This window comes from Miniopterus natalensis, chromosome 7, assembly GCF_054644295.1.
Source record: "Miniopterus natalensis isolate mMinNat1 chromosome 7, mMinNat1.hap1, whole genome shotgun sequence".
Lineage (NCBI taxonomy): Eukaryota > Metazoa > Chordata > Mammalia > Chiroptera > Miniopteridae > Miniopterus > Miniopterus natalensis.
This window is the reverse complement of record NC_142087.1, coordinates 45,154,970-45,181,489: the sequence shown is the minus strand read 5'-3', so window position 1 is coordinate 45,181,489 and position 26,520 is coordinate 45,154,970. Positions and strand designations below refer to the sequence as shown.

General features: G+C 35.0%; 1 protein-coding gene across 10 annotated transcripts; it reads right to left on the bottom strand.

The window, feature by feature from the left end:
- Positions 1-107: 107 nt before the first annotated feature.
- Positions 108-26,520, bottom strand: IMPACT (impact RWD domain protein). 10 transcript variants are annotated; one of them, XM_087819008.1, is made up of 13 exons: positions 26,420-26,520; positions 25,238-25,366; positions 24,175-24,227; positions 22,771-22,833; positions 15,620-15,705; positions 12,037-12,159; positions 11,342-11,365; positions 10,437-10,534; positions 7,890-7,963; positions 4,774-4,864; positions 3,337-3,471; positions 2,504-2,592; positions 108-1,575 (listed from the first exon to the last, which is right to left on the bottom strand). In XM_087819008.1, the coding sequence occupies exons 1-12, from the start codon at positions 26,453-26,455 to the stop codon at positions 2,524-2,526; spliced, it is 981 nt and encodes a 326-aa protein (XP_087675134.1). In that variant the 5' UTR covers positions 26,456-26,520; the 3' UTR covers positions 108-1,575; positions 2,504-2,523. The 10 variants fall into 10 exon arrangements, with proteins under 10 accessions (XP_087675134.1, XP_087675133.1, XP_087675142.1 ...); XM_087819007.1 differs by having other exon boundaries at positions 108-2,592; XM_087819016.1 differs by lacking the exon at positions 3,337-3,471 and having other exon boundaries at positions 4,774-4,830.

Genomic DNA, 26,520 nt, shown 5'->3' with positions numbered 1-26,520 from the left:
TTATAATAGTGAAAACTTGGAAAAAACTTAAAAATTGGAAATAAGCAATAACTAGTTAGTACATTATGATATACCCAGAAGACAGAATATGATGTAGCCATAAGAAATTAAGCCATAGAATAATATTTATTGAAATGGGAAAATGTTAACAATATACTTCTATATGAAATATCAAGATACAAAACAGTATATACAGTGTAATACCATTTTTATGGAAAGAAAAATAGCATATGTACAAAATCATGCATAGGAAAAAAATAGAAGGATGTGCATACCAAATGTTACTAATGGTTATCTCTAGATAGTGGAATTAGAGGCGATTATACAATTTTCCCAATAAATTTCACCTTCTCTACAAACAGTATCTGCTTCATGCTATTCTTTCTCAGTTGTGATTAGTTTAATACAGTTCTCTTCAAATAGGCTCTGTTCCATGTTATATTCCTTCAAATCATACTGATATTCCCACTTAAAAAGTAGATGCTACCTGCTCTTATATTCTGGCATATGGGCAATATGTTTGATACAATATACTATAAAATATGCCACCACATAGAGTTGGCTATAGAAAAATATTTGGAGATTTGAAAATCCTCTGATCGAGATACATTTTTAAATAGAGAAAAACAAATACTATTATTAGTTAGGGGTCCACATAATTAGTGTGAAATACCTCAGGCTCCAGAATTAGAGGTGTTCAGATCCCTCCTTATTCACTAACTGAACTTTAGGCAAAGGAGATGAGGCTTTTTAGTCAGGAAAATGTGGTTGATAATTTTGTAGAAAGAAGCAAAAATAGGATTGTTTTAAATAAAGAAAAATGAGATTCCAGATATAAAGGTTTTCTATAAAAGCCCAAATACATATTAGATAAATCAGCAAGAAATTCAAATTTGGTGGTACAGAAAAATGAACTCATTTATTTTTCTGCAGCACCAAATTCTTACTGCTTATATCTTCTATCACAGGTTTGATATGCCAAAACTGTGCAATTATTTTAATGTTAATTAATAGTTATTAATTTCAATATTTTTAATTTACTATAGGACATACTTAATTTTTCATGGAATCTGATGTGTCCTAAATACATATGTCATCCTCTGGTGGCACTTGGTAACTGGCAACATTAAACATATAATTTAGATCTTACTTCTCAGAATCCAACCGTAGTGTAAAGCTCTTTACTAGATTCTTATTAAAAATACCAAATAAGGATGTTGAACTTTTTTTAAAGGTAAAACATCACAGAATAGGAAGAAAAAAAAAATCACACCTGTCTGTGTCCACTTCTCTTTGATGCTTTCCGTGCTCCTATTTCTGCTCCCTCTCTGTGGGAGGGAGTCTCAGGTAAATCTGTGATCAATTAACTTCTAATAACTGTTTGTGATCATATCTGAAAGGGAGCAGTTAATGACTTGTCCTATCTCGAAGGTAAATTTATTGTCTAGATGCCTAGAGCTAAATCACAGAACTTGCAGAGGAAAGAAGGGAGACAAACACTGATGAACAGGACGATTTGCTTTCCCAGTCAAAAGTTTTGCTCCTTCTCTCCAGTCACGGACTTGAGAGAAATGGCTGGAATGCAGGTGGGAAACGAGCATCACACTTCTGTAATGACACAACATACCCTTGCCCCACCCCTGTCATTCTGCCACCTTTAGCCCATTTATGTCTCAGTAACCACAGCTTAGCTTCTAGCACAGTTCTAATTCCTCAATGATCACAAGAAAGGTACTTCCAGGTTGTTAAAGAAACCAGAATATGACACCAACACACTTCAGGGGCAGGAGGAGACTACTGACATCCCACACCCATTGCTTCACATTACGAGAGTTAAACAAAAAAGGCAGAGGCTAGAAAATCACTTTTTGAAATTTCACAATCACCAATCTGCAACAAAATTGAGGTATAACACTTATGCTAACAAATACGTTAGATGAATTACTTCAGCACATAGCTGCAGATGGATACACCTGAACTTTCACTTTACCCATTACTCAATGATGAACACTATAAAACAGAAGGTGACATACTTATGAACTAAAATCACAAGAAGAAACTCTCCAAAATCAATCTTCAGTGAGCTCCTATTCCAATAAGCCATAAAGAGCAGTAAAAGGCAATATTCATTTAACAAAATGAGAATTCCGATGACAAGAAATCAGGTATTCATATTCCTCCAGAGACCTTTCTTCCCCACCTAACAAAGGCACTTGACATGTACTGAAATAGACAGTTAATTCAGGTACTGCCCTGGGCAACTGTTACCTCCCTAAAATTAGGTGAAATGGTGATTAAGTTCAAATTAGTCTTCCAAATCAGCCTGAAACACATATGAATATATCACAAGTTCTCTATTTTTGGCAGATGATATAACCAAAGAAGAAAAGATAATGTTGGTGTCCATGATGTATTGGCTGACTTGAGCAGTCCAGGATCCCCTCTCTGCACAATATATTCTTTGATGAGTGTGGAATTTGTATATAATTATAGGCAAATTAACCTTTCAAATAGTATCAGGTATTAATGTTCACTCCTCTTCTTGTCCTTTCTTACTTTTTTGTTCTTTCCAAAAGCCTTAGAAGATTCCTCCTGAAAAAAGACAAAAATCAATGTAGTATCCCCCCATTTACATGAAGATACTAACTTAAGGAACTTAAATCTAATGAGATAGAATACGTATAATAGTGAAAGTATAATTATGTCCATAGGTATCATCTTTCTGTTTTATACAGCACTTTCATTTACTGTCTATTTATATATTTACAAAATAATTAAGGATAATCAAGGAAAACACTCATTTATCTAACAGACTTATGTTTAAATAATTTCAACATTACTTGAACTATTGTCCATTTTCTAAAGTAAGGCTGCTGAGCTTAAATACAATAGAAATGAACATAATTATAAAACAAAAACCCCTCAAAATATAAAGGAAGGAGGCATCTAAAGGCATGCCAGCGAAAAGAGGAGACGCTTTGACAATAACAGAAAATGCTGGAATTTTATAGATGTTTAAAGAATATCTAGTTCACTGGTGCATCAGCTGCAACCTCTCTGGGCCTCAGGATTAGGGACTGGAAACTAATTGATCTTTAAGGTTTTTATAAAACTCTATGAATGTATGAAATTAAGATTTGAGATGAAGTCATCTTCCCAAGGTCAGACAGCTGGCCAGTCACATGGTTTTGATTAGAAGCTAAGTCTCCAGTTTCCTAGTCCAAAGGTTCTTCTAATGCACCACACAAATTCTGATTCGTTCTTAATTTTTTTCTTTTTTTAATTTCCCAGGCAGTGGTGAGGAGCTCTGTAGATAAAGCATCAATGACCACTTACTGGCGGATTTGTGTAGCTCTTCTCCACCAGTATGTTTCTGGCACAGTTGTTAATATGTTTAAAGCGATCAGGTCCCAGCAGAATCCCTCCATACCAGCGTGATACTACCACCAGGACATTTCTCACATTCAAAATCTGTTATTTTCAGAAGCATAATTAGATACACATATAGACATATACAAATGTGAGTGTTAAAAGCAAATAAAATAACCCATATATAAAATTGCACATAAAATTTCCCCATGACTTGAATGGCAGACCCACATGAATAAGCAGAGTGAGATTACTAACAATTCAGGGGGTAGAATGTTAGAAATGAGAAGGGAATTTGGAAAACAAACGCTGTGCTCCAGTGTCCTCAAATTCCAAACTTTGGGGCAACAGGGCAGAGGGAAGGGGAGATCATGCAGGTAAGGTCCAGTTCTTGGTGACTTCAACCAGAAAAGCTGTTTAGGTAGCCTTACCCCTAGGCCAAACAACACAGGCCCTGCTTCTAAACAAACTACTAGACAGAACTGGGGCTGCATGAGTAATCACTGGTGCCTACCAGTAAGGTCTTCCTAAGTTTGACACTTGTCAAATGCTGCCCTTAATGTGAGGCCCACCAGTCTACAGACCTGACCCACACACAGAGTTCCTATCAAGGTTAGTAAACAAAACTCCAAATACAATAGCAGAAGAAACTATACCAACTACCTTAGGAAAAAAACAATCCATTCTTAAAATTAATGGGCAATCAATGATCACCAGACAGATGAAGAAAATCCAGCAGCATGAAAGAGAAAGGACAAGATAAACCAACTAAAATGGACCAGAAAAAAATTTGAGAGAACATCTTAAAACAAAATACTAATTAGTATATTCGGGAAACTTTAGGAGATATTGCATCCAGAAAACCAGAACAGCGCGCTACAAAAAAGAAAAAAAATAGAAAATAAGGACTCTTGACAATTAAATACACAGTTGCTAAAAAATTTTTTAATTCAATAGAAACTTTAGGAGACAATCAAGAAAATGTCTCAGAACATAAGGCAATCAGATGGACAACTTAAAAAAAGAAACATTCTGTATCTATCCAGAAGGTCCAATATCCAACAAACAGGAATTTCACAAAGACAGAACGGAGAAAATAAAGGGGAGGAAACTGTCAAAAAATTTAAAAAACACAAAGGTTTCCCAAGCTGAAGACAACCTTCTATAGTCTAAGACTGAAAGAACTTGAAAGCACAACACTTGCTGTTGACCCTTTGCTTTCTGCTCCATATCCAGTGGTTAAAATGTTCTTTGTCAGCGTTTAAAAATTAACTACTAATTAAACCAAATATATCTCCTGTTATATAGTCTAACTGATTTGCTTATTCCTCAGTGGAGCTCTGTTTTTTTTGAGAAATTTTATGGCTTACAGGACAGGATTAACAGGATTTAAGTCACACTTACCTCCATGAGATGGAGAAGACGTCCACCAGCTGCTGTTTCCCCATCATCTTCACAGTCCTGTAAGAAGGTCTGTTTATCCTCACAATATATTCTAGAAATACATACAACAGTGTTACACTCTGAAACCTCAAAATACTTCATATTAGTTGCAATCAATTTACTTCCAAAATCAGCGTATTTGTTCTAAAAAATCCTTCTTGAACTATATATTAGATATATTTTCACTGATAATTTACTATCTGGTATGTTTCACTTTTATATTTGGGAAAGCTAGGAACAAAGGGTATCTCCCTTAAATCAAAAATGGTGCAATTATGGGAAGGCGAGTTTGCACATTTAACCTTAAAGCTATGAGGTTAGAGACAGAAGTCACTGAAAAACATTTACTGAGCGTAAAACATATGAAGCATTATACAAAATAGGCACTATGAAATTATATAAAAGAAATAAGTGGCATATTCCTGTCTTCAAGTACCCTAAGATCTAGTGAAAGAGACAAAAACTATATAAAAAGGTGGAGGTGATAAAACCAACAAAAGTTAACACTTTATACTTCCCTTACATCTTATTCTAGCCATCAAGTATTTTTCTATCTTCTCAATTTTGAGTAAGAATTATAAGGTTCCTTTTTCTCTATAATTTACCCTGGAGAGTTATCAATACTAGAGATAAGTCATGATATTTTTACCCATTTAAATTATCTAAAAAGTTAGCATTTGGAATAATAATGTAGAGCTACATTACCGTAAAATAAGTTTGACAAATAAATGCAAGTATAAAAAGAAAACAGTGCCAGTTAAGGTATGCCATATAGTAGATTTCTTAGGTTCCTATAAATGGTACCATCTACCAGGACTAGACAAATGTAGCAAAGCCATCTTTCTGGATATGGCCACAAAAAGCCAAATATACCTTATCTATACAACTAAGTCAATTATACTAATTTTATTATAGCAATCATATTCATTCATTCACTCATCTTTCCATCCACCAACCCATCTAGCCATTCACTGACTCAATAAATACTTACTGCCCGCTTACTACGACCAGGCTCTATTATTAGAGTTGACCTCATTTGAAGAAAACAAAGTACTATTAAACAAAATTTTATATGGCAAATTTAAGGCAACAAGTAGTCAGTGGCTGATTTACACTAAGCTTATAATTATATATAATTATAATCTAACAGCATAATTTTTATGGAACAAATTAAGGAAATTTGACTATATAAATCAGTACTATAAGGTTTTAAAAAAAAGCAATACTATGGACATTTTCACACATGGCAGAAAGATAATAATGTGGTGTCTGACAGCTGTGTGTACCAGTAGCCTGAAGAGTACCCTACAGCTCCAAAGCGGGAACAGAGCCCCAAAAGTTTAAAAGGACCCTAAGCATCCAAAATACACAGCACAAAGTCCATGTACCAAATAAAGGTCACTATTTTACTCCCAATGGAGTCTTTCAGGCCTCCACTTTGTGCCTATTTAGCCTTATCTGACACAATTCTGACAAGCTCATCTCTTTCATTCTCAAGGATCAATTATATAAGGAGGTGAGGTGGAGGGGCTGCTACATATAGTCATGCTAATATTTGTGAGAAGTAACAGGTGATCATCTATTAATATGCAAAAGGACAAAAATACTCACAAGAACTTAAAGACCCAAAAACCTGGGGCTTGAAATAGAATATCCGGCACATTATTTAATTTTTTGATAATTTAAAATCAATATTATGTACAGCGATTGTTGAAGGTGCAGACTCACAGCCATGTAGGAATAAAATAGAGATAAATGAAATTAGATTATCAGATTCAGCTCTACCACTTAACAACTATGTGATCTATAAAAAATTAACCTTTCTACAGTGGCAGAGTTGCTGAAATAATCATAATTAACTTTTGTGAAGTGTTTGGCACAGAGCAGGGACTCAGTAAACATGTGGGATGAATGAATGGTAACTGTTAAGACTTTTATAGTACATTCTAAACACTGAGAGCAAGCACAAGCTAATTCCTCATTTTTATATTCATGACCCAAACTCATAAGAAAACATCAAAATTCTGCCCAGTGATACTCTGGAATTATATAACAAATAGTTTTTTGTAACTTGTAGCACTTAAAGAGATGTGACTTAGTAATATTAAAAACTTGCCTATCCAAAGTGATGGATTTTTTTGAGTTTTCTGAGTTAGCCTAGCTTTTTTAAAGATTTCTGCAATAGCCTAAATTTTACAAATAGTCTCAATCACATTTTAAATTTGCACCAAATCCGTCTATACTGATTTATTTCAGTCCTAAACTATGTTCTTTTAAGTCTGTACTAATTTGCATATTTAAAATATAACCTTCATCTCTTTATTAACAAATCAGCAAAGATTTGTATAAAACCTTAGTACTCAAAAGTAAAAGAACCACCCTTAATTCACTGCTAATGGAAGCATATTTTGGTTTCAAAGAAAAACTTGAAAAAATTTGGCAATATGTATTGGTTTCAGAAATGTTCATGCTTTTTTATAATTTTACTTCTAGGACTCTACTCTTTCTTTTTAATCATACCCTCATTTCATTTCAGAAAAGTATCTGAAGCAACCAGATCCTATCCTGAGGAAATAATCTAAAAAGTAAAGAAAGATATTAACAGACTGTTCTTTATGATAGTGAAACATATGAAAAGCTAAAATAAAAAGGAAATCGTTAAATAAATGAAATAAATTTTTTTAAAAAGGAAATTGTTAAATAAATTGTAGTTTGGAGCCTCAGACAAATATTATACAACCATTAAAATAATGTTTATAAAATAATTATAATAACATGAAACAAATGCTTTTGTAAATTAAGAAAAAAATAGGATACCAGGGCAAAGCACTGAAAAGATAAACTTTGCATAGAAAAGACAGAAAATGTATTATAATATTATCGGTTATATTTAATGGCAGGATATAGCTGATTTTCCCTCTGATTTTTTTTTTCTTCTCTGCAGTTTCCAAATATTCTACACATGATTACTTTTATAATGGAAAAAATGCATAACAGTTATTATTTTTTACAATCATGCATCAGTTTCTCCCATTTTTTACAAACTGCACATTCCTAATACTGTAATGATCACTCACCGGTACGCATAGATGTTGTGGGTGGCACTAGCTATTTTCTTATTCTCATACAATTTGGCAAGAACCATTTTCACCTTAAAAACAGCAGTAATATAAATAAATAAATAAATAAATAAATAAATAAATATATATATATATACACACACACACACACATTTTAATTTCTCTGTAAATACTAGAAAAATATCTTAAAGCATATTGATATAAATATGTGGTATTAAAAGTTATTTAAAGAATGTTCTACACTCTGAAAAAGCCATTTCCAAAGTTTTCTCCTCATTTCAGGGGCAGAAACAGGTACTCACAATTGGCCTAGGATACTTAAACATGAAATTTTTTCCCTTTGTAGAGAATTTTACATGTAAATGTGAGAATTTCTAAAAATGAGCTCTGAAAATTTACCAAATTTATGTATCCACTATGATAGGTGCACAATAATGGTGTTCCAAATGTTACCAAACCAAAACTCTCTCTGGAAGTCCTATAAGGTCCACAAAGGAAGTAACATGAGCCAAGTCTTGAAAGAAAAGAGGCAATTTTTCTTCATCAAAACGGAAGAAGGGGATAGGGCAAGAAAGAAGCCATTACATTCAGAGGAAACAGCATGTGCAGATGCACTAAATTTAGCAAATAAAAATAATGTTTAAATTGGAATTTCAGATAAATCACAAATAATTTTTATTATAAGTATGTCCCATGTAATAATGTTTATCTGAAATTCCAATTTAATTTGGCATCCTGTATTTTATCTAGCAACCCTAGCAAGGACATAAAGGAGAAAGGTTCAAGAAGTGACTATCAGGAATGATAAAACTAGGCTCATATCACAAAGAACTTTGTACAACAAGGTTAGATTTTTCCTTGTAGAGAATGTAAATCTGTAAGGATTATGTGAGCAGGGCCTGAGGAGAGACACATGGTCAGATCTTTTTTAGAAAGACAATTGGCAAGGAGTATGGAAGAAATACTGGAGGCAAAGAAGACTGAGTTGGAGTCAGGAAGACCAACTTGAATCAGAAATTGTGCAATCTTTTTTTTTTTTTTTTAAATATATCTTTATTGATTTCAGAGAGAGGAAAGGAGACAGAGAGAGAGAGAGAGAGAGAAACATCAATGATGAGAGAGTCACTGATCGAGCCCGCAACCCGGGCATGTGCCCTGACCGGGAATCGAACCCCGATCGCCTGGATCCTAGGTCGATGCTCAACCGCTGAGCCACGCCCAGCTGGGCAGAAATTGTGCAATCTTATGTTTATCATTCTTTAACCTTTAAGGTGCTCAGATTTCTGATCAATAAAATGAACATTGACCTCTAAGATTTATTTCAGCTCTCACAGATTATGATCCTATAAGTCTAAATGAATATAATCAGAAACAGAAAGAGGGTCCAGAGTGAACAGATTCAGAATAGAATGTCCAAAGAGGACCCTCACAATGCGATTATGAGCAAGGGCCAAGAGCAAAATAGGGCTCCTGAGAAAAAAGCCCAGAAGCCTGTGCCAAAAGCTGTTATCCTGACCACAAATCAATGAAGAAAAGAACTGCCTCTTCCAGAGATTAAAAAACAGGGTGAAAGGGCAGCCTGGTACAAAGAACTGTATCCCTATAGGTTAGGACTTCAGAAGAATTTAGAGAATAGAGTAGCTGTAAGACCAAAGGGAAGAGACTAATGCTTAAAATCTATGCTAAGTTAATAAGACTTTTGTTGTTAATTTAACTTTATAGATACTAGTACTGAAACTGTCCCTTACATCAATAAGGTTTAAACTAGGCTAGATTATAGCAGCAAGGGAGAAGAAAATGAATCTGTTGATGAGGAGACAAAGAAAGCCAAGATAAGAATATAGTTTTTAAATGAAAGTCTCCCATTTGATATTATCCTTTGGTAGAAATCAAGTCACCTAAGATCAGAAAGCAGAAAGGAAAAGGAATTCAAGTGGGGAAGAATAGGCTCGGCTAGTTTGTCCACTGCTCCCTTAATTTAGCATTGGGCAACAATGGAACAGACTTAGTTTTCTAGAACTCCCATGCCATAGGCCAATTTTTTATTTTTTTAAGAGAGGAAGGGAGAGAAACATCTACATGAGAGAGAAACATTGATTGGTTGCCTCCCATATGCGACCCAACTGGTGACTGAATTCGCAACCTAGGTATGTGCCCTCACTGGGAATTGAACCTGCAACCTTTTGGTGTACAGGATGATGCTCCAACTAATTGAGTCCACCTGGTCAGGGCACAAATAATTCTTTTTAACAAACTGTTAAACATCATAATTTTCTATAGCACCACAATAGGTTTTTCTTATTTGAAAACCCATTAGGAGGTTAAGCCCTAATTAGAGTTTAGATACAATTTTAAAAGCAGTGACAAATAGAAATAAGACAAATCTTCCATGATTCACAGTAGTTTGGGGGTAGGAAAATGAGCAAAGTTTTTATCGTACATAAAAATTAAACTATAACAGTAAAAATAAAGCTATTACTACAAAACCATTTACTTGAATTATTGTGGTTAAACATCAAAGTGAGCTGGACACAGTAACTTTACCTGTTTGGGACAAACTACTGGAGCCAAATGTGCCTGAAAAGTACTTCGTCGGTCTGTAATAGGAATGCCATGATCAATCGGAGGTAATTCTTCTATTTCTATAAATTTAAAGAATTATATTACTTTTATTTTTAAAATTTATACATTCAAATTCTAAAGTAATTGGCAATGGTATGGGTGGAGGGGGAGAATTGGGAAAGAAATGTAAATTATATGGCAAAGCAACCCAAATAGCAATTAATAGTTGTCTATTAAAATTAAATTACAATTTTAAGTAAAAAGTTTCCAAATATATTGCACATAAATCTACTTGACTTATAAATGATTTTCACCTGCCAAGGTCACCCAATGAAAGTGGTGGGTTGGGACTCAAATCCTGGACTGTTGCAACAGCGTAAGTTGGTATAACTAATTTTTAAGAGTATAAAAAGGGTCTTGAGACCAAAAATATTGACAGCTGCTAATATACCATAATTTATTTACCCATTATATTGTTGATGAACCTCAGGGTTGGGAAACCTATGACATTAGTTTATATAGCTATAATATAATGTCTTCTGCTAATAAAGCTGTTCCTGCTTCATAATTGAATTAAATATATCAATAACACACCAAATTGGTATTCCATAGGGTGTCATAATTTCCAGTTATTCAACCTCTTAAACAAGTTTAAGAACTACTAATTTACCCTTAACTCTGATGAGAAACTTACCAACCAAAAAGGGGGGGGTAGAAAAAGGTAAAGGGGGGATAAATGGTGATGGAAGAAGACTTGACTTGGGGTGGTCAACATACAATACAGTAGACAGATGATGTATTATAGAATTGTACACCCGAAACCTATATAATTTAATTAACCAATGTCACCCCAATAAATTCAATTAAAAAAAGAGAGAGAAACTTACCAACCATCCTGGCTGCTGTACCTGCTTCATTTAGGATGAAAAGTTATTCAGGAAAAAAGAATTAAAAATTTTACCTATTTCTATTCACTGACCTGTTGAATCTTACTAAGTCAATTGATGAAATACTTCAACTAACATATGTAAGAGATTTGAGGAAACTTACAATATCACTCAAAATTTTAAAATACTAAAATAGAACAAACTTTCTGATATTAACACAGAACTGATTTACCGTTCATAAGTTGAATACCACTAGATTATGGAACAAATTTCCTTAAGCAAAAACTAAAATCTTAATTCGGTGGTTGTACTTTCAATTATGATATTTATTTTGTGAATATAGACTAAAATATAACTCTGAGACATCAGGAGATAGCTAAGAATTTCAAAACAAAACTAAGTGTGAATTGAAATGTGAACTGAAAACACAGCTTTTCTGTTTCAATTTCTCCCATCACTATTCAAAACTCTAGAGAGTAGCAAAAAAAAATTCTATTTTCCCCCCTCACCATTCTGATAGACCCAGCAAATACCAAAATGGCCAGCAGGCAGGAAAAAAAAACAAAACTCAATTTTTCACATATTAATAACTATTTCCTAACATGTGGGAGTTTACTAAATTTCTAAACCGTATTCAAAACAATTCATATTACCATCCCACTTTCCTCAAAAGAAACTAGTTAGTAACACTATACCTGTTTGATTTTCACTGACATCAAAATCCAACGCTTTAAGTGGATTTTCTGGTTGGCATGCTAAAAGGATATCATCTTCACATCCCACATCTTCTTCTTCAGTTTCCTTCTTTACCTCTGGGCCTATGTGCATATGAGACAGTATGAGTGATCCACAAAAACAGTAAGAAATTACACTTAAAAATTGTTATCTTATTCTCTAAACACCATTCTTCAATACAAGGACTCAGGGCTTCAACAAAAAGTGGCTGATTCCAGGATTGGAGCAAGGATAATACAAGGTGATACTAGAATATTGTATGATTCCAGAGATTTTTAAAAATGCTCAAAACAAGACAGAAGCTTATCAAAAGAACACAGGACCCTACCCGAAGGAGCTCCTAAAGCCCATACCTGGAACAATCCGAGCAACAAAATAATGATAGTATGAAATTTTAATTCATGGAATAACATAATACACATGAGTTCATACTAATATAAATAATTAAATAGAATTCCAATTAATAAATGTAGAAGAATGAAATGAGAACCACCATTAGGCAAACACCTAAATATTGTAATAAATATTGTTGCCAAGATACATTAATGAATACTAAGCTTAGTGAGTGAAAGTTTAAGAAGGAATAGGATATTAGCATATCCTCAAAGTATCTCTGCCAAGACACTTATGAACTACAAAGGGAAAGACAGTAACTCTGATGATGAATTTTATATGTCATTTTGGCTAGGACACAGCACCCAGATACTTGGTCAAGCACTATTCTAGATATTTCTGTAAAGGTATTTCTTGTATGGAATTCTCATTCATATCAGATGACTTTAAGTAAAGCAGATTGCCCTCAATAATGGGAGTAAGCTTCATCCAGGTAAAGTCTTAATAGAAAAAGGACTGACCTACCCAGAGGAAAAGGGAACTCTGCCAGCAGACAGCCTTCAAACTTGAGCTGCAACATCAATTCTTGCCTAGGTCTTCAGCCTGCCCTGCAGATTTTGGACTTGCCAGACTCCACAATCTGGTGAGCTAATTCCTTAAAATAAATCAATCACTCCCTCTCTCTCCCTCCTTCTCACCCCTACCTCTTTCTTCTTTTCTCTCTTTTTTAAATACACACACACGCTCACATACACACACATATACACAAATATATACACCTCCTATTGGTTCTGTTTCTCTGGAGAACCTTGACTAAAACGGGGACTTTGTAGTGCTGACATCTGGCAGACACAACCTTAACCAAAGATCAAGGTTAAACATCACCAATAATGAAGCATACTGATACCATGAGCTGCTTGATATAATGTACTATGAAGGACACAATATAATTTTGGTGGTATTATTGCCAAAATGCCTAATCTTATTCAAATCATGAGAAAATAACTGACAAACCCAAATTGAGGAACATTCCACAACACAGTCAATCACTTCTCTTCAAAAGTGTCAAGTCATAAAAGGTCACAAAAGTCAAAGAAAGACTGACGAACTGTTTAGACACTTTCTAGAGAGTAAGAAGAAATAACAACTAAATGCATCATAGAATCCTGGACAGGATCCTATAAAAGCAAAAAGGACATTAGTGTAAAAATTATAAAATTTGAGTAAGTTCTTTAGTTAATATTATACCGATGTTATACCAATATTAGTTTCCTGTTCTTGATAATTATACAGTGGTTATGTAAGATGTCTTTAGGGGAAGCAGGGTGAGAGATATAAGTTCTTTGTACCATTTCTGCAACTTTTCTGTAAGTCTAAAATTAGTTCAGAACTTGAAAAAAATTTTAATAGTTGTATACAATTACTTCAAAATTTAATGTTTCTAAAGTAGAAAAATAATATGAAATAATAAAGAATAAATTTCTACTGAAGATTTAACATTAAAATCAAAATACATTACTTGTCAAGTGGTTGCCTGAGGAAGGAAAATTCTCATGAGATATCCTGATCACTAGCTTATATTAGTTCTTCGGAATTACTAATCCTCCCCTTTTTATATGACATCTACAAAAACAATTTTTTTTTTTTTTAAATCCTCACCCAAGGATATTTTTTCCACTGCTTCTCAGAGAGAAGGGAAAGGAGAGAGAGAAACATCAATGTGAGAGAGACACATCTATTAGTTGCCTCCTGCACGCGCCCAGACCAAGCCTGGGGATCAAGCCTGCAACTGAGGTACGTGCCCTTTGCCAGAATCAAACCTGGGACCCTTCAATCCACATCCGACACTCTAACCACTAAGCCAAACTGGCTAGGGCTACAAAAACAATTTTTGATAAAACATTCCAAACAAAATTTCTAAAAATCATAAATTATACAAATCAATAACTCTAAAATCTGAAGAGTGATTAAACTAATTTATGAATATCGGTGGGAAAGGGAAAATATTTTTAAGATGACTACTTTTTTTAATTTCCTAAGAGTTGAATAATCCCAAACTTTTTAGAGTTCTAAATTTTTACTGGTATACATTCCATTTTTGCAATTATCCCACACTCTAGAATAGTGGACTGGCAAAAATCAATTTTGTTTTGAGACTACTTTTCTCATAGATGCCCTGAAATACTGTAAAATCATTTATGGATCATAAAAAGTTAAGAAAAACACTTCAAAAAGATTGTCATATGGACAAAATATCTTCATACTATTTATTCCTTTGGTTTTCATGGAAGCAGTAAAAACATTTGCTTCTATAGAAAAATAGTAAAATGTTCTGAAAAAAGATATACTATAGACTTTAAATGTATACTGATTTTGCTAAGAGCATCCTAAATAACTGGTTCTCTGTAATAATCTTCTAAAGCATTTATAAATAAACTAATGGGGTTTTTTAAAATCCCTATTTTTCCAAGTTGAAAATGATTCTATTAATGATAACAATAAAACTCTATTTGGAAATAAAATCAGGTTAATTAGAGTTACTTTCCTCTCTAAAAGGTCTTAGTAGTAAGTGAAAAAAAGACTAGTCAAGTAAATAGGAAACGCTAGAAATTCCCATGTTGTTATATACTTAATGATTCAATAAGAGAATAATAGAGAAAAATATCAATTTTCAAATGTCTTGAAATTAGAGGTGATAGTTGCACAACTTTGAAATATACTAAAAACCACTCAAGTATACATTTTTAAAGGGTGAATAATTATGGTATGTGAATTACAACTCAATTTAAAAACTCAATTTTCAAAGTCAATTTTTATATCCTAAATATATCAGTATGTTTTTCAAAGTTCTTTTTCTATACACATTTCTATAAACATAATGTCTAACTTACAGTCTAATAATTCATGAAGAATGTTACATGGTACATAACTCCTTAACAATAGTCAAAGAAAGAAGTGCTTTTCTGATTTGAGTTCTTTAACCATAAAATGCTATTTCTCTAAGACTATAACATTAAACCAAAGATACTAAACCTTATACAAAGAACCATAATTACATGAGCAAATGAATGTTCCAGAAAACTTACATTTTTTCATATGCAAACCATATAACAGAATATATATTTTCATTAAAAACTTCAATTAGAATATCTATGTGAAAATTTAATTACTGTAAGTTAAAATGGCACTGATAATATTTTTCAATCCTACCTGGTTCTGTCATCTGAGATTTTTGTATTAGAACATCTCTTATTTTCTCCACCCACAGGTAAAGAATACTTTCACCAATATTCTGTCTAAACAAAATTCAGGGGGGAAAAATGTTATTTAAAAAAATTCCTTCTCAAATTCAAAAAATACAGATATATTTATAATCTAAGAAAGTATATGCATCTAGCCATGTCTTTTAAAAAGGAATTCATAAAAACATGAGATTTACTAACATTTGTGGGTAGTTTATATCAACATTAAAAATTCCAACTGGCTCCAACATTAACATTGCTTACTTAAAATAAACAGAAATGTTGCAACCAAAGAAGAGAAAGAAAATTTATGAACCTGAACTGGATGAATTAGATCAGGGGTGGGGAACATCCGGCCTGTGGTCCATATAAGGCCTGCGAAATCATTTGGTCTGGTCCTACCCAGGCAACCGCAGGAGGGACTAGAAATTCAATAAACCTAGGAGCTTTTTTCATAGCAACAACAATTTTGTATGGCCCACAAATGATGTTATAAATATCCAAATGGCCCTTGGCAGAAAAAAATGTTCCCCACCCCTGAATTAGATAGATGTAAATGTGATTTAGTTTCTCAGTATTAATGTCTAATCACTGCTTGCTTTTCTAAATTTTCTGACCAATTTCAAACCACATACTTGGTACACTTATCATTTGGTATGCTTATTTCAACAAAGAATACAAAGCACTTGAGGAACTCCCTCAGAAAGCCAATTTACAAGACTTAAAAGCAAATCAATGTAAAAATTTTATATTCATATTTTGTTTTTGACAAATATTCCATTGCCTGCATTGATTCATTTTGGTTCCAAATAATGTCTCCCCGCCTCAGATAATTAAATCCATCTCAAAGGATCATTGAGAAAAAGAATGTGTCACGGTTCATGTCCAGAGTTATATTAAATAATGGTAAAAACAATAAAATAAAGGCCAAGTGTCTTCTCTTTAGAGAATGATACTAATGTTAGATAAGCTGTAAAGAAATCACCACACCACTTCATAACAACACCTTATCAACTTCCTCTGTAAGTTCTCCTAGAAACCATCATTTCTCTTTATCACCACTCATCAGTACCCATGGAAGGAAAGTTTCAAAACACGCATACAGTAGAAACACTTTTAAAAGCATTCAAATCCTCCCACCTCACCCATAACTCCCTAGCAGTAAAACAATCCCCTGTTCTTTGGTAACCTGCCTTTTTAAGAGGGGGTAGGGAAAGTCAGTTGGAAAGGTTTTTAAAAACTGAGAATGTTGGTTGAGTTTCTTTTAAGCAATTTCCACTCCCATCCTCTCTTCTCAATAAGACATAGAGGTACAGAGACAGAGAAAGGTAAAATGTATTGAGTATGTACTAAGCCCCAAGAACATTATATGTATCAATACTTTGTACAAATGAGAAAACAGACCTAGAGAGATCAGTTAACTTGTCTAAGACAGTCATATAAGAAATAAGAAGCTCATAGCTAGAACGTAAATGTAGACTTTACTCCAAAGCCCAGGTTGCCCACTACAGTTAGCTCTGCTGTCAAGTAGTTGTGCCTTTAGGCAAGTAGCCACCTGAACTCAAGACTCAGTTTCCTCATCTATAACAGAGATTTAGAGCATCTTGTCTTAGTTTACGATAGTAGTTTCTTTTTAAGTGAAATTACCTTAATACACTCAACAAATCTTTAAGAGCCTATAAACTGAGAACTATATGCAGCCCTGGGGTATGGTAATAAATGAGAAAACTGGGTCCCTTATTTGTATTTGTAATCATTATCCCTACAAACTTAAGGTTTTGTATGTTAACTCTCTCCATCGCCTAATCTCATTCTATTGAATTCTTCACATCATCCTAACCAAAAGTGGTAGTACCTAGTGTTTACTGAATACCCACTATATAGAAGACATGTAGAAAATGCTTTGTTAATTCACCCTTTAAGAAAAAAAACCATCCCTCTGTGAATACACATTCACATTCAGATTTTGTTGTGGGGGATAACACCTTGGAAGAATTGCTACAATTAATAAGTAATATTTCCAAATAATACAGAAGAAATTAAACCTTAACTGCAAATCACCTCTCCTCACGACCTCCTGCAGAATATACAACAGCACTCTGCCCAGTATTATTGACTGATGCTTCCTTCTCCCCTAGTACTTAACAAGCCTTACTGAAATCCAGTGGAAGTTGTAGTGGGTGTGAAAGGTTTCCTGAAAGAAAATGAAAATTATTCTTTCCCTTGGACCCCAAAATCCTACTAGAGATGGTGGTTTTTGTTTTTGTTTGTTATTACTGCTGTATTTGTGTTTTCTCTTGTGACAACAGTTTGTTCTTATCTTTTAACTGTCGACTAGGATTTAGTTTTCAAATTTTTGCCAATTAAAACAAACAAAAGCTGGGAGTCCTCCTTCCTAGGCTGCTCCTCCACTCCCCCAACAGTTCTGGAGGAAGTCAGCTAAATCCTAGGCTCTGGTGCAAAATCTAAGAACTCACTAGAGAATGAGACATTGAGCTTTTACTTATTAAGTTAAATTATGGTAAAGCAGCTAAATATTAAAAGTCTGGAACAAAAGTTTCAAATTGAATAAAAGAGCAAGCTGGATTAAAAACTGATATTCAGTTGAGATACTGTGTGAATAACTATACTTAGTAACTACTATCCAACTCAGAATGATCAAAACAAAGTCAAGTTACTTGTGACTTCACTTTTACTTGTGGCTCTAATTTTTGTATTTTTAATTTTCTAATATTTATATTTGTTGATTTAAGGGTAAAAGCACTCACTAAAATGCACTACTAAGCTGTATGACCTTAGACAAATCACTCCATGTCTCTCAGTTTGTCATCTCATTTTTCAAATGACAAAATTAGATGAGACGATTCTTTTAGTAAGAACAACAAAAATGAGCCCGGCCGGGCGTGGCTCAGCGGTTGAGCATCGACCTAGGATCCAGGCAATCAGGGTTCGATTCCGGGTCAGGGCACATGCCCGGATTGTGGGCTGCAGCAGATCAATGACTCTCTCATCATTGATGTTTCTATCTCTCTCTCTCCCTCTCCCTTCCTCTGTCTGAAATCAATAAAGATATGTTTAAAAAAAAAAAAAAAAAAAAAAATGAGAGGTGTTATTCTATAGTTCTAAAGTACATTACATGAATTATGTCATTTAATCCTCAAAATATTATTCTAGTATCCTCATTTTACAAATGAGAAAACAGAATCAAAGAGGTCACACTATTTCAGAAACTGACTCCAGAGGCCTGACCAAGACAAAAACTTCAGCTTGGCTCAATCAACTTCAGACAGGCAGAACCTGACTCTAGACCATGACCTCCCTTTTCTTAGAACATTTTCTTTTCTTTTCTTTTTAAATATATCTTTTCTGATTTCAGAGAGAGGAAAGGAGAGGAAGACAGAAACATCAATGATGAGAGAGTCATTGATCGGCCGCCTCTTGCACACCCCCGACTGGGGATTGAGCCTGCAACCCGGGCATGTGCCCTGACCAGGAATCGAACCCTGATCGCCTGGATCCTAGGTCGACACTCAACCGCTGAGCCACACCCGGCCGGGCAGAACATTTTTAGAAAACTTGTTATAAATTCTTTGCTCTTTTGGGATGCAAGGGCATCTTTTTAGAAGACTCCTGTCAGTTTTACAACCTTGGAGTGTCTTTCTCAAGGACCTGCGAGCCGCCCTTTTGAAATGTAATCATCAAGAAAGACAGTGGCCCTATCTCCCACTTTCTGTGGGAGGGTAGGAGCCTAACCTGATGAGCAATAATTAGCAAACACAGATGGCCTAGTAACAGAAACATTCACTTGCACTCAGGAAACAGCAATGTACTAGAAACACCTCACTAATCAACCTCCCCCCAATATCTTCCAGTACTTTCCTACTAGCTCATCCCAGCCCTTAAAAATCCTCCTCCCTTTTGTTATAGAAAGTTGAGTTCCAACTAAGTTCTGGCCTCTCTCCCCTATTACAATAGTCTTGAACAGTTTTCTTTGCCTGTTTAACTTTGTCTGGAGCAATTTTTGCTTTGTCAAGCGTCACTCTCCAAGTTTTAAATCTAAGGCTCCACAGTATATCAAAATGTGAAGAGCTGGGGTAATTTAAAATAATCATTTTCTTGGATTTTAAATTAAATATTGTTGAAATGGATCATCATAAGTTCAAATACTATGAAAAAGTCTAATCCCTTTCATTTTCTCTTAACACCAATTGTTCTAAGTATTTTTAAATATTATTTACCTTTGGTTTTATTCAAATAGTTATTTTCATATATTCAAAATATCCACATGCAAAATATTTAAACAAAATTAAGATATGACAGGCAAAGTAATCTATATCTAATCAATCACCAAAGCCTAGTTTATATTCTTAAGTATTTATTTAACTGACCATTTTTCTCCACCAGCATTCTTGTTGCCTTAATAAAGGCCTCGATCACCACCCTCCTGAGTTACTGACTGCTCTTCCCACGGTGTTCCTTCCTTCTGTCTCTTCACAGCCCATCCTGCACACTGCCACATAAATCTGATTAAATCATTCCCCTGCCTAAAACTCCTACAGCCTACAAGATAACACCCAAACTCCTTATCCCAGCTTACAGGTTCTTCCTCCTTACATCTACCTCAATTTATATACCTGGCATCTTAAACTCCTTTCTGAACTCTGAAGACGCCAGATTGCTTCACACCTACATGATTTGGTTCATGCAGTCCCGTCTACCAGAAAACCTTTCCCCCTTTGATTACCTAGCAAACACTGTGCTCAACAGACACCTTCACAATGGAACCCTCCTTTACAACCTCAGCCACATGCCCAGAGATAGTTACTAAAATCTCTAAAAAATGCTTTTACAGCACTTGTTCCAAACCTCTCAGTGATTATGTCAGAATACTGTATTGGTACACATCTTATTTTTTAAATTCAAACTCCTAATAGAGTGCCAGCATATAGGAGATAATTAATAAATGCTTATGAAGAAACTGCTAGTTTTCTGACTTCTTACCTCCTGAAACTATAATTCATCTTCCTATCTAGAAAAAAATCAAATTTAGCATTCAAAGTGATGCTAAATTAATATGAAAATCTAGATACTTATAATATTTAGAACATAATGAAAATATAAACATTAAAGAACTATATCCATATATTTATCTCATGTTTAATTTTCAAAGGCCAATGCTTTTCACTTGCTGCCCCCTGCTGGAATTTTGTGGAAAAAGATGATTAAAAGTTATCACACAAAACTTTAAAAAACGGAATGCATATTTCTATTTAGATCACATGTGTGAAAATAGTACCACTGAACTTGAGTTTTTCAAGCACTTATAATAAAGAAGACAGTATGAACGATATTCTATCTTTAGAACAAACTGCTTTTAAGTTCTGATGCTTCCTAATCCTTAAATAGTTTAACTGAATTAGTTAGGGAGAACAGCAAGTTGTGGCCTATGGGAGCATATCTCTTAGTAAAGGGAGGACTTTTTGGATAGAGAGAGACAGAGTGCATGACACTGTGCATAGGTAGGAGAAAATTTTAACTGATAAATATAACTAACATGACAGAAGCCAAGTGTGGGAAAATTTTCAAGAAAGTGGAAGTGTTCAACCCACCAATTTATAGAGGCCAAGTAAAAACCAAAAAATGAAATACAATGACATCACTAGTGACCAAATTTGCAATATATTTACCTTACTCTATTTTAACCATGGATATAAACTGGTAGATAAGCATAAATAAAGAATTTCAGAAAGAAGTTTGTTGGGGGCATAAAAGTTGAAGTGGCCAGTAAGGTTATGGACAGGTATCAGGAAACATTTAATTTAGGAAATAAATAATACTTAAATGCTGAGGATGATGGAATCACTAAATGGAGACATCCCCTATTGGTATGTCCAGTTCTTGGTTACTTCCAGAGTCAAGTATAAACCTGGGAATTCAAGGAAGACCTCACTTTCTCTAGGAAGAAACAAATAGTATCATACCATTTTAAAATTAATTATTTTGGAAGGAAAGAAACCTGGCCTAGATCCCAGGGATACAGAGGGAGGGTACTGTCACTGTGCCAAATGGGGTAGTTGCCTAGAGCATACAAGACAATCCTTACTAGTTTGTGGATTAAAGTAAAACTGGTATTCCAGAGCACTGTTTTACTAACTTAATATATCTTACTAAAATTAACCCAAATCACAGTCATATCTTCTCTGGACAATTGCATTAGCCTAACTGATGTCCCACATCTATTCTTGCTCCCTTCCAATCAATCTCCACACGGAAACAGAAGGTGTTTTCAAAATGAAAATCTTATCATGGCATCACACCCTTCTCTGCTTCCCTGAGTATTAGGATAATGTTTAGCATGGCTACAGGACTCTGTGTGACTTCCCTACCTATCTTGCGAGGTCATTTCCCTACCAAGCTCCCCTCTCTTCCCTCCTCTCTCTTCCCAGTTCATACCACCATTACTTTGTGTCTTGAAATGTGCCAAGTTCCTTGACATAGAGCCATTGAACATGCTGTGGCCTTTCACTAGAGTTATCTTCACCTAAGTAACTCAGCTGTTAAGTCAAATTGCTATCCCTGACCTCAGGTCTTGTTTCAAACTTAATTAGTACTACACATTAATATCCTTCTTTTACAGAACTTATCACAGCTGCAGTTTTACTTTCATTTTTATGATGTTATAAGTAATATCTCTCCTATCAGTGAATTCTAAATGCCATAAAACAGGGACCATTTCTGTTTTTGCTAACTATGTGTATCCAAGATCTAGTACAGTGCTTGCCATATACTATTTGTTGAATAAATGGAACAGTAAAAAATACAGATTTAACTGACTCTAAGTCTTATGGCATAATACAAGAAAATTACTATTAAAAGTACATAAGAGTAATAATTATGCTTAGGATTCCAGTATTACATGTTTCATTCAATATAGCCTATGATATCAAATGTATATATAAATTATATAAGCAATCTTTCAAGGAGTCTTCAAGTGCATCCTTTTTGTTAATGAAAAGGCAGCGTAACAAAAAATTTGGAAAAGGGCCCTACATATCACAGTTCCAACAAAAGCCCACAACAGAATCACTAATAGAATTTTTTTAATCACCTGTCACTTACATATATATTTCCTCAAGGCTATTGGATAAATCCGCACGTTCTTGCCCTTTAAGCCAAGGAGCACTAAAATTAAAGACAATAAAGATTACTCAAGGATTCTGTCTGTATCTCAAATATAAATGGATTAGATCACAAATTAGTTTTATTTAACTTTTTAAATTATCTATTTTCATCAAAATGTTATCTTAAATCAATACAGTTCGAAAGCGCTTCACTGGCATTGACTCATTTAGTCCTCCCAAGAAACCGTGATGAAGCCAACACCAGTACTATTCAATTAAAATATGGTTTGAAAACAAGAGTGAGTTCATAGGATATCATAAAACTGCCCAAGTTCACCTAAGTGGCAGAACAGGTTCCAGAATCTAAATTGCCAGACTCACATTATTTGCCACACTATCAGGAATTCCCAATTTTTTCTAACTGGTGTCTCAAAAACAACTCTAACAAATAAGCTGGTTGCCACGTGACTGAAAAAAATTTAACTTTTTCTGAAAAGGGCATTTATGTTTACAAGCATTCTATAATTACATCTATCATTTTTAATAAATAAAATTTTAAAATTACAGGCCCATTATTAACAGCAAATTTTACTGCTATGGTTTTAAAACATTCCCACTGACAGCTAAAAATTTAGTAACTGAGATTCAATGCAATTCTGTTCACAGAGGTTTATACATTTTAGGAGGTCAAATAGGCAAGGTTAAGCAAAGGTCACTTGCAATCAACAGTTCATGACTCATTAAGATTATGCTTTGGTTGCTGAGAAGATGGTTCCTCAACAACAATGGGCAGAAAGAAGCACCAAGGGTAATTCCTGGAAGGCAGGCAGTCTTAGGTAGAGGCATGCCAAGGAACTGGCTAGACCTGTGGGAGAACCAGGTTAGGAGAAACTCTACAGGCCAGGGTTTCTAGATTACTAGTCTGTCTAAAGTCCCTTCTCCATCTCTATAGACAAATATTAAGTGACATACTTCACCGTGTTCTTGTATAATTTAAATTTTTATTTAAATGCTCTATACCAAGTCCAAAAGATATTAATTTCTACATACATTTTGATAAGATATTTTATAAACACAATGTACAGTATAGAGAAAATAATCTTTGAAAACTATGATTTTTATAAAAATATAAACGTAGAAAATAGAGCTAGATTTACACAATGGAATACTACTCAGCCGTAAAAAAGAAGGAAATCTTACCTTGGATGCACCTGAAGAGTATTACGCTAAGTGAAATAAGCCAGTCAGAGAAAGGCAAATACTATATGATCTCACTTATATGTGGAATCTAATGAACAAAATAAACCTACAAAATTTTTTAAATAAAATAAAACCATGCTGATTTCAGAGACATTAAACTTAAAAAGATACAACAATTTTAAAAACAGAAGATAGAGCTTACTTCAGTTGATAAACAGGTGGAGCTGTGCCTGGATATTCATTCGGTAGCATCACCTACAAAGCAGTTTAAATACAAATGTTTAGATTTCATGACTCGAAAGTAGTATTACTTATAAAAAAGTAGTATTACTTACTAGACAAATTCTAACTTGCCAAATTAAAAACCAAAGCCATTGTTTTGTTAAATCTCAAGAGAGAATTCCCTCCTCATATTTATGCTTCTACCTTAAATATGTTGCTAATGGCAATGCCTAACTTTTAAGAAGGAGCTCACAATTTGAGGAAAGTATAAAAGTTAGAAAATCAGGGTGGGGAGGGTAAAGATGAAAGGAAAAGAGCAATTGAAACAGGCTCATTATACCCTAACCCTAAATGAATGGAGCGGCACTATAACATGTTCCAGGGATCTTTTCTAAAGAAATACTAAAAAAAAAAAATCCTACTAAATACAGTTACATACATTATCAGCTAACACTTAGAGACTCATACAGATTTCTATTCAAATCAGTATTATTGCAATAACAAATACTGACAATAACTCAATTTGGCATCTCTTACGTTGAAAAGTATAGGCAGCAATTAAAGATAAGCCATGTCAGATCTTTAAAATAGAAAGCCATGCTGACCTTTTCATTTATTTATCCTAACCATAACTGAATCCCAATTAATAAAAAAATGAGTATTTACTCCATGAACCATCTAAATTACTAACCTATTCTCCCTCTTAAATGTTAGCTATCTTCCAGGTTTAGATCCTCTCCTATTAAATGGACAGGATACTGAGAGGAAGTGAAACTCAATTTTGTCAATGGTACATTAAGAACACTTACATAATTAAAATAATTGAGAGGGAAAATTGAGACTATCAATTAAAGCACAACTTTAGAGTGATCTGAGATTTAATTACCCATATGTTTAGATAATCAACACTTAACAAAAGCCAACAACAAAAAGGCAATTTAGAAAAATCACACAAGAATAATCGTTAGGGAAATACAACAGAAGTCAGTCATATAGTCAATGTTGTAACTGGTAAATGACTGTAAAGAAAGGGGAAAAAATACCTGCAAACAAAGTGTCCACTTAGGGTCATCTATATCGTCGCTAATTCTAATACAAAATATTTTGGCACAGTCATCAATGACACACCATTCCTCGCCATATATAGCTGCCATTGCTTCAATTTCCTCATTCTGAAAGAAGTTGATATGGGGGAAAACGTCAATAAATGTACATATAATAAAAACCTGAGTTTCCCTTATTCCTTTATAAATAAGGTATCTGCCTTCAACATTACTAGTCTGGATGGAGGACCCCTGAATGAACACTGCCAAAGTTGTTTGCCAGTCACCATGTTCTTCTCCGGGTGGTTGCCAGGCACTATTGCAATAACTGGGACCAGCCTTGCTCCCTTCACACTGTGCTTTTGGCCATTACTGAGCCAAAATATGTATGCACCCAAATACCCTGCAGCAAGAGTCACATGAGAAAGGATCTTCTCTGCTCCACCTTTTCATTTCTAACAGGTAATCCCCACCCCTAGTCTAGACCTACATTCCTACAGGGTATCTCCTTCCTTGTTTTTTTTGTTTTGGATTTGGGCACGAGAGTGGGTGGCGGTTTGGTTTTTGGTAATCCAAAGATTTCAAAAATTATTCTTTTGGTTTGGGGTTAAAAATGAAAAATAACCTAAAGGTGAAATGGGAAGCATAGCATGCATTCAACTTTGTATCATCTCACTTTGTCTTCGCGGCTCAGTAGGAAAAGCTTTAGGGCGCCCACATGAGCCACGCACAAGGAGAAAGCTCAATACCAAGAGAAAATAAAAATCATTAGGCCCTCGGGGGACTCCAAGATTTGTGTTATTATTGCCCGTTTTGCAAAGGCTGAAACCGGGCTTTTAAAGTGGCTTGTCCAAGGTGACCCGGCGGCGACAGGTGGGGGAGCAGAACCCGTGTTTCTGTCTCCGGCCCGGGGCTGCTCCGTCTCGCGCTGATGGTTGACGATGCCATCGTCCAGGGCAGGTCTACCCGGCGGATGAACGAGAGCGGCTGGCAAGAGAGCGCTCGGCCGAGAACAAGCGCCGGGAAAACGGGGCGCGGTGGAGCAAACCGCGCGGCCGGCGGCCGGAGCGGGCAGGTGGGACCGGGGGCGGCCCCGGGCGTGGGGCCCCTCGGCGGAAGAGGCCGGGGCGGCGAGGCGAGGCCGAGCCCAGCCTGGGGGTCCGCGCCCCGCCGGGGCCTCACCTGCCTCTGGTCGCTCCCTGAGTCCCCCTCAGCCATGTGGCCCCGGGAGCGGCCAGGTGGCCGCCGCCAGCAAGGTCCGGAGTGCGGGGGCGGGGCGCTGC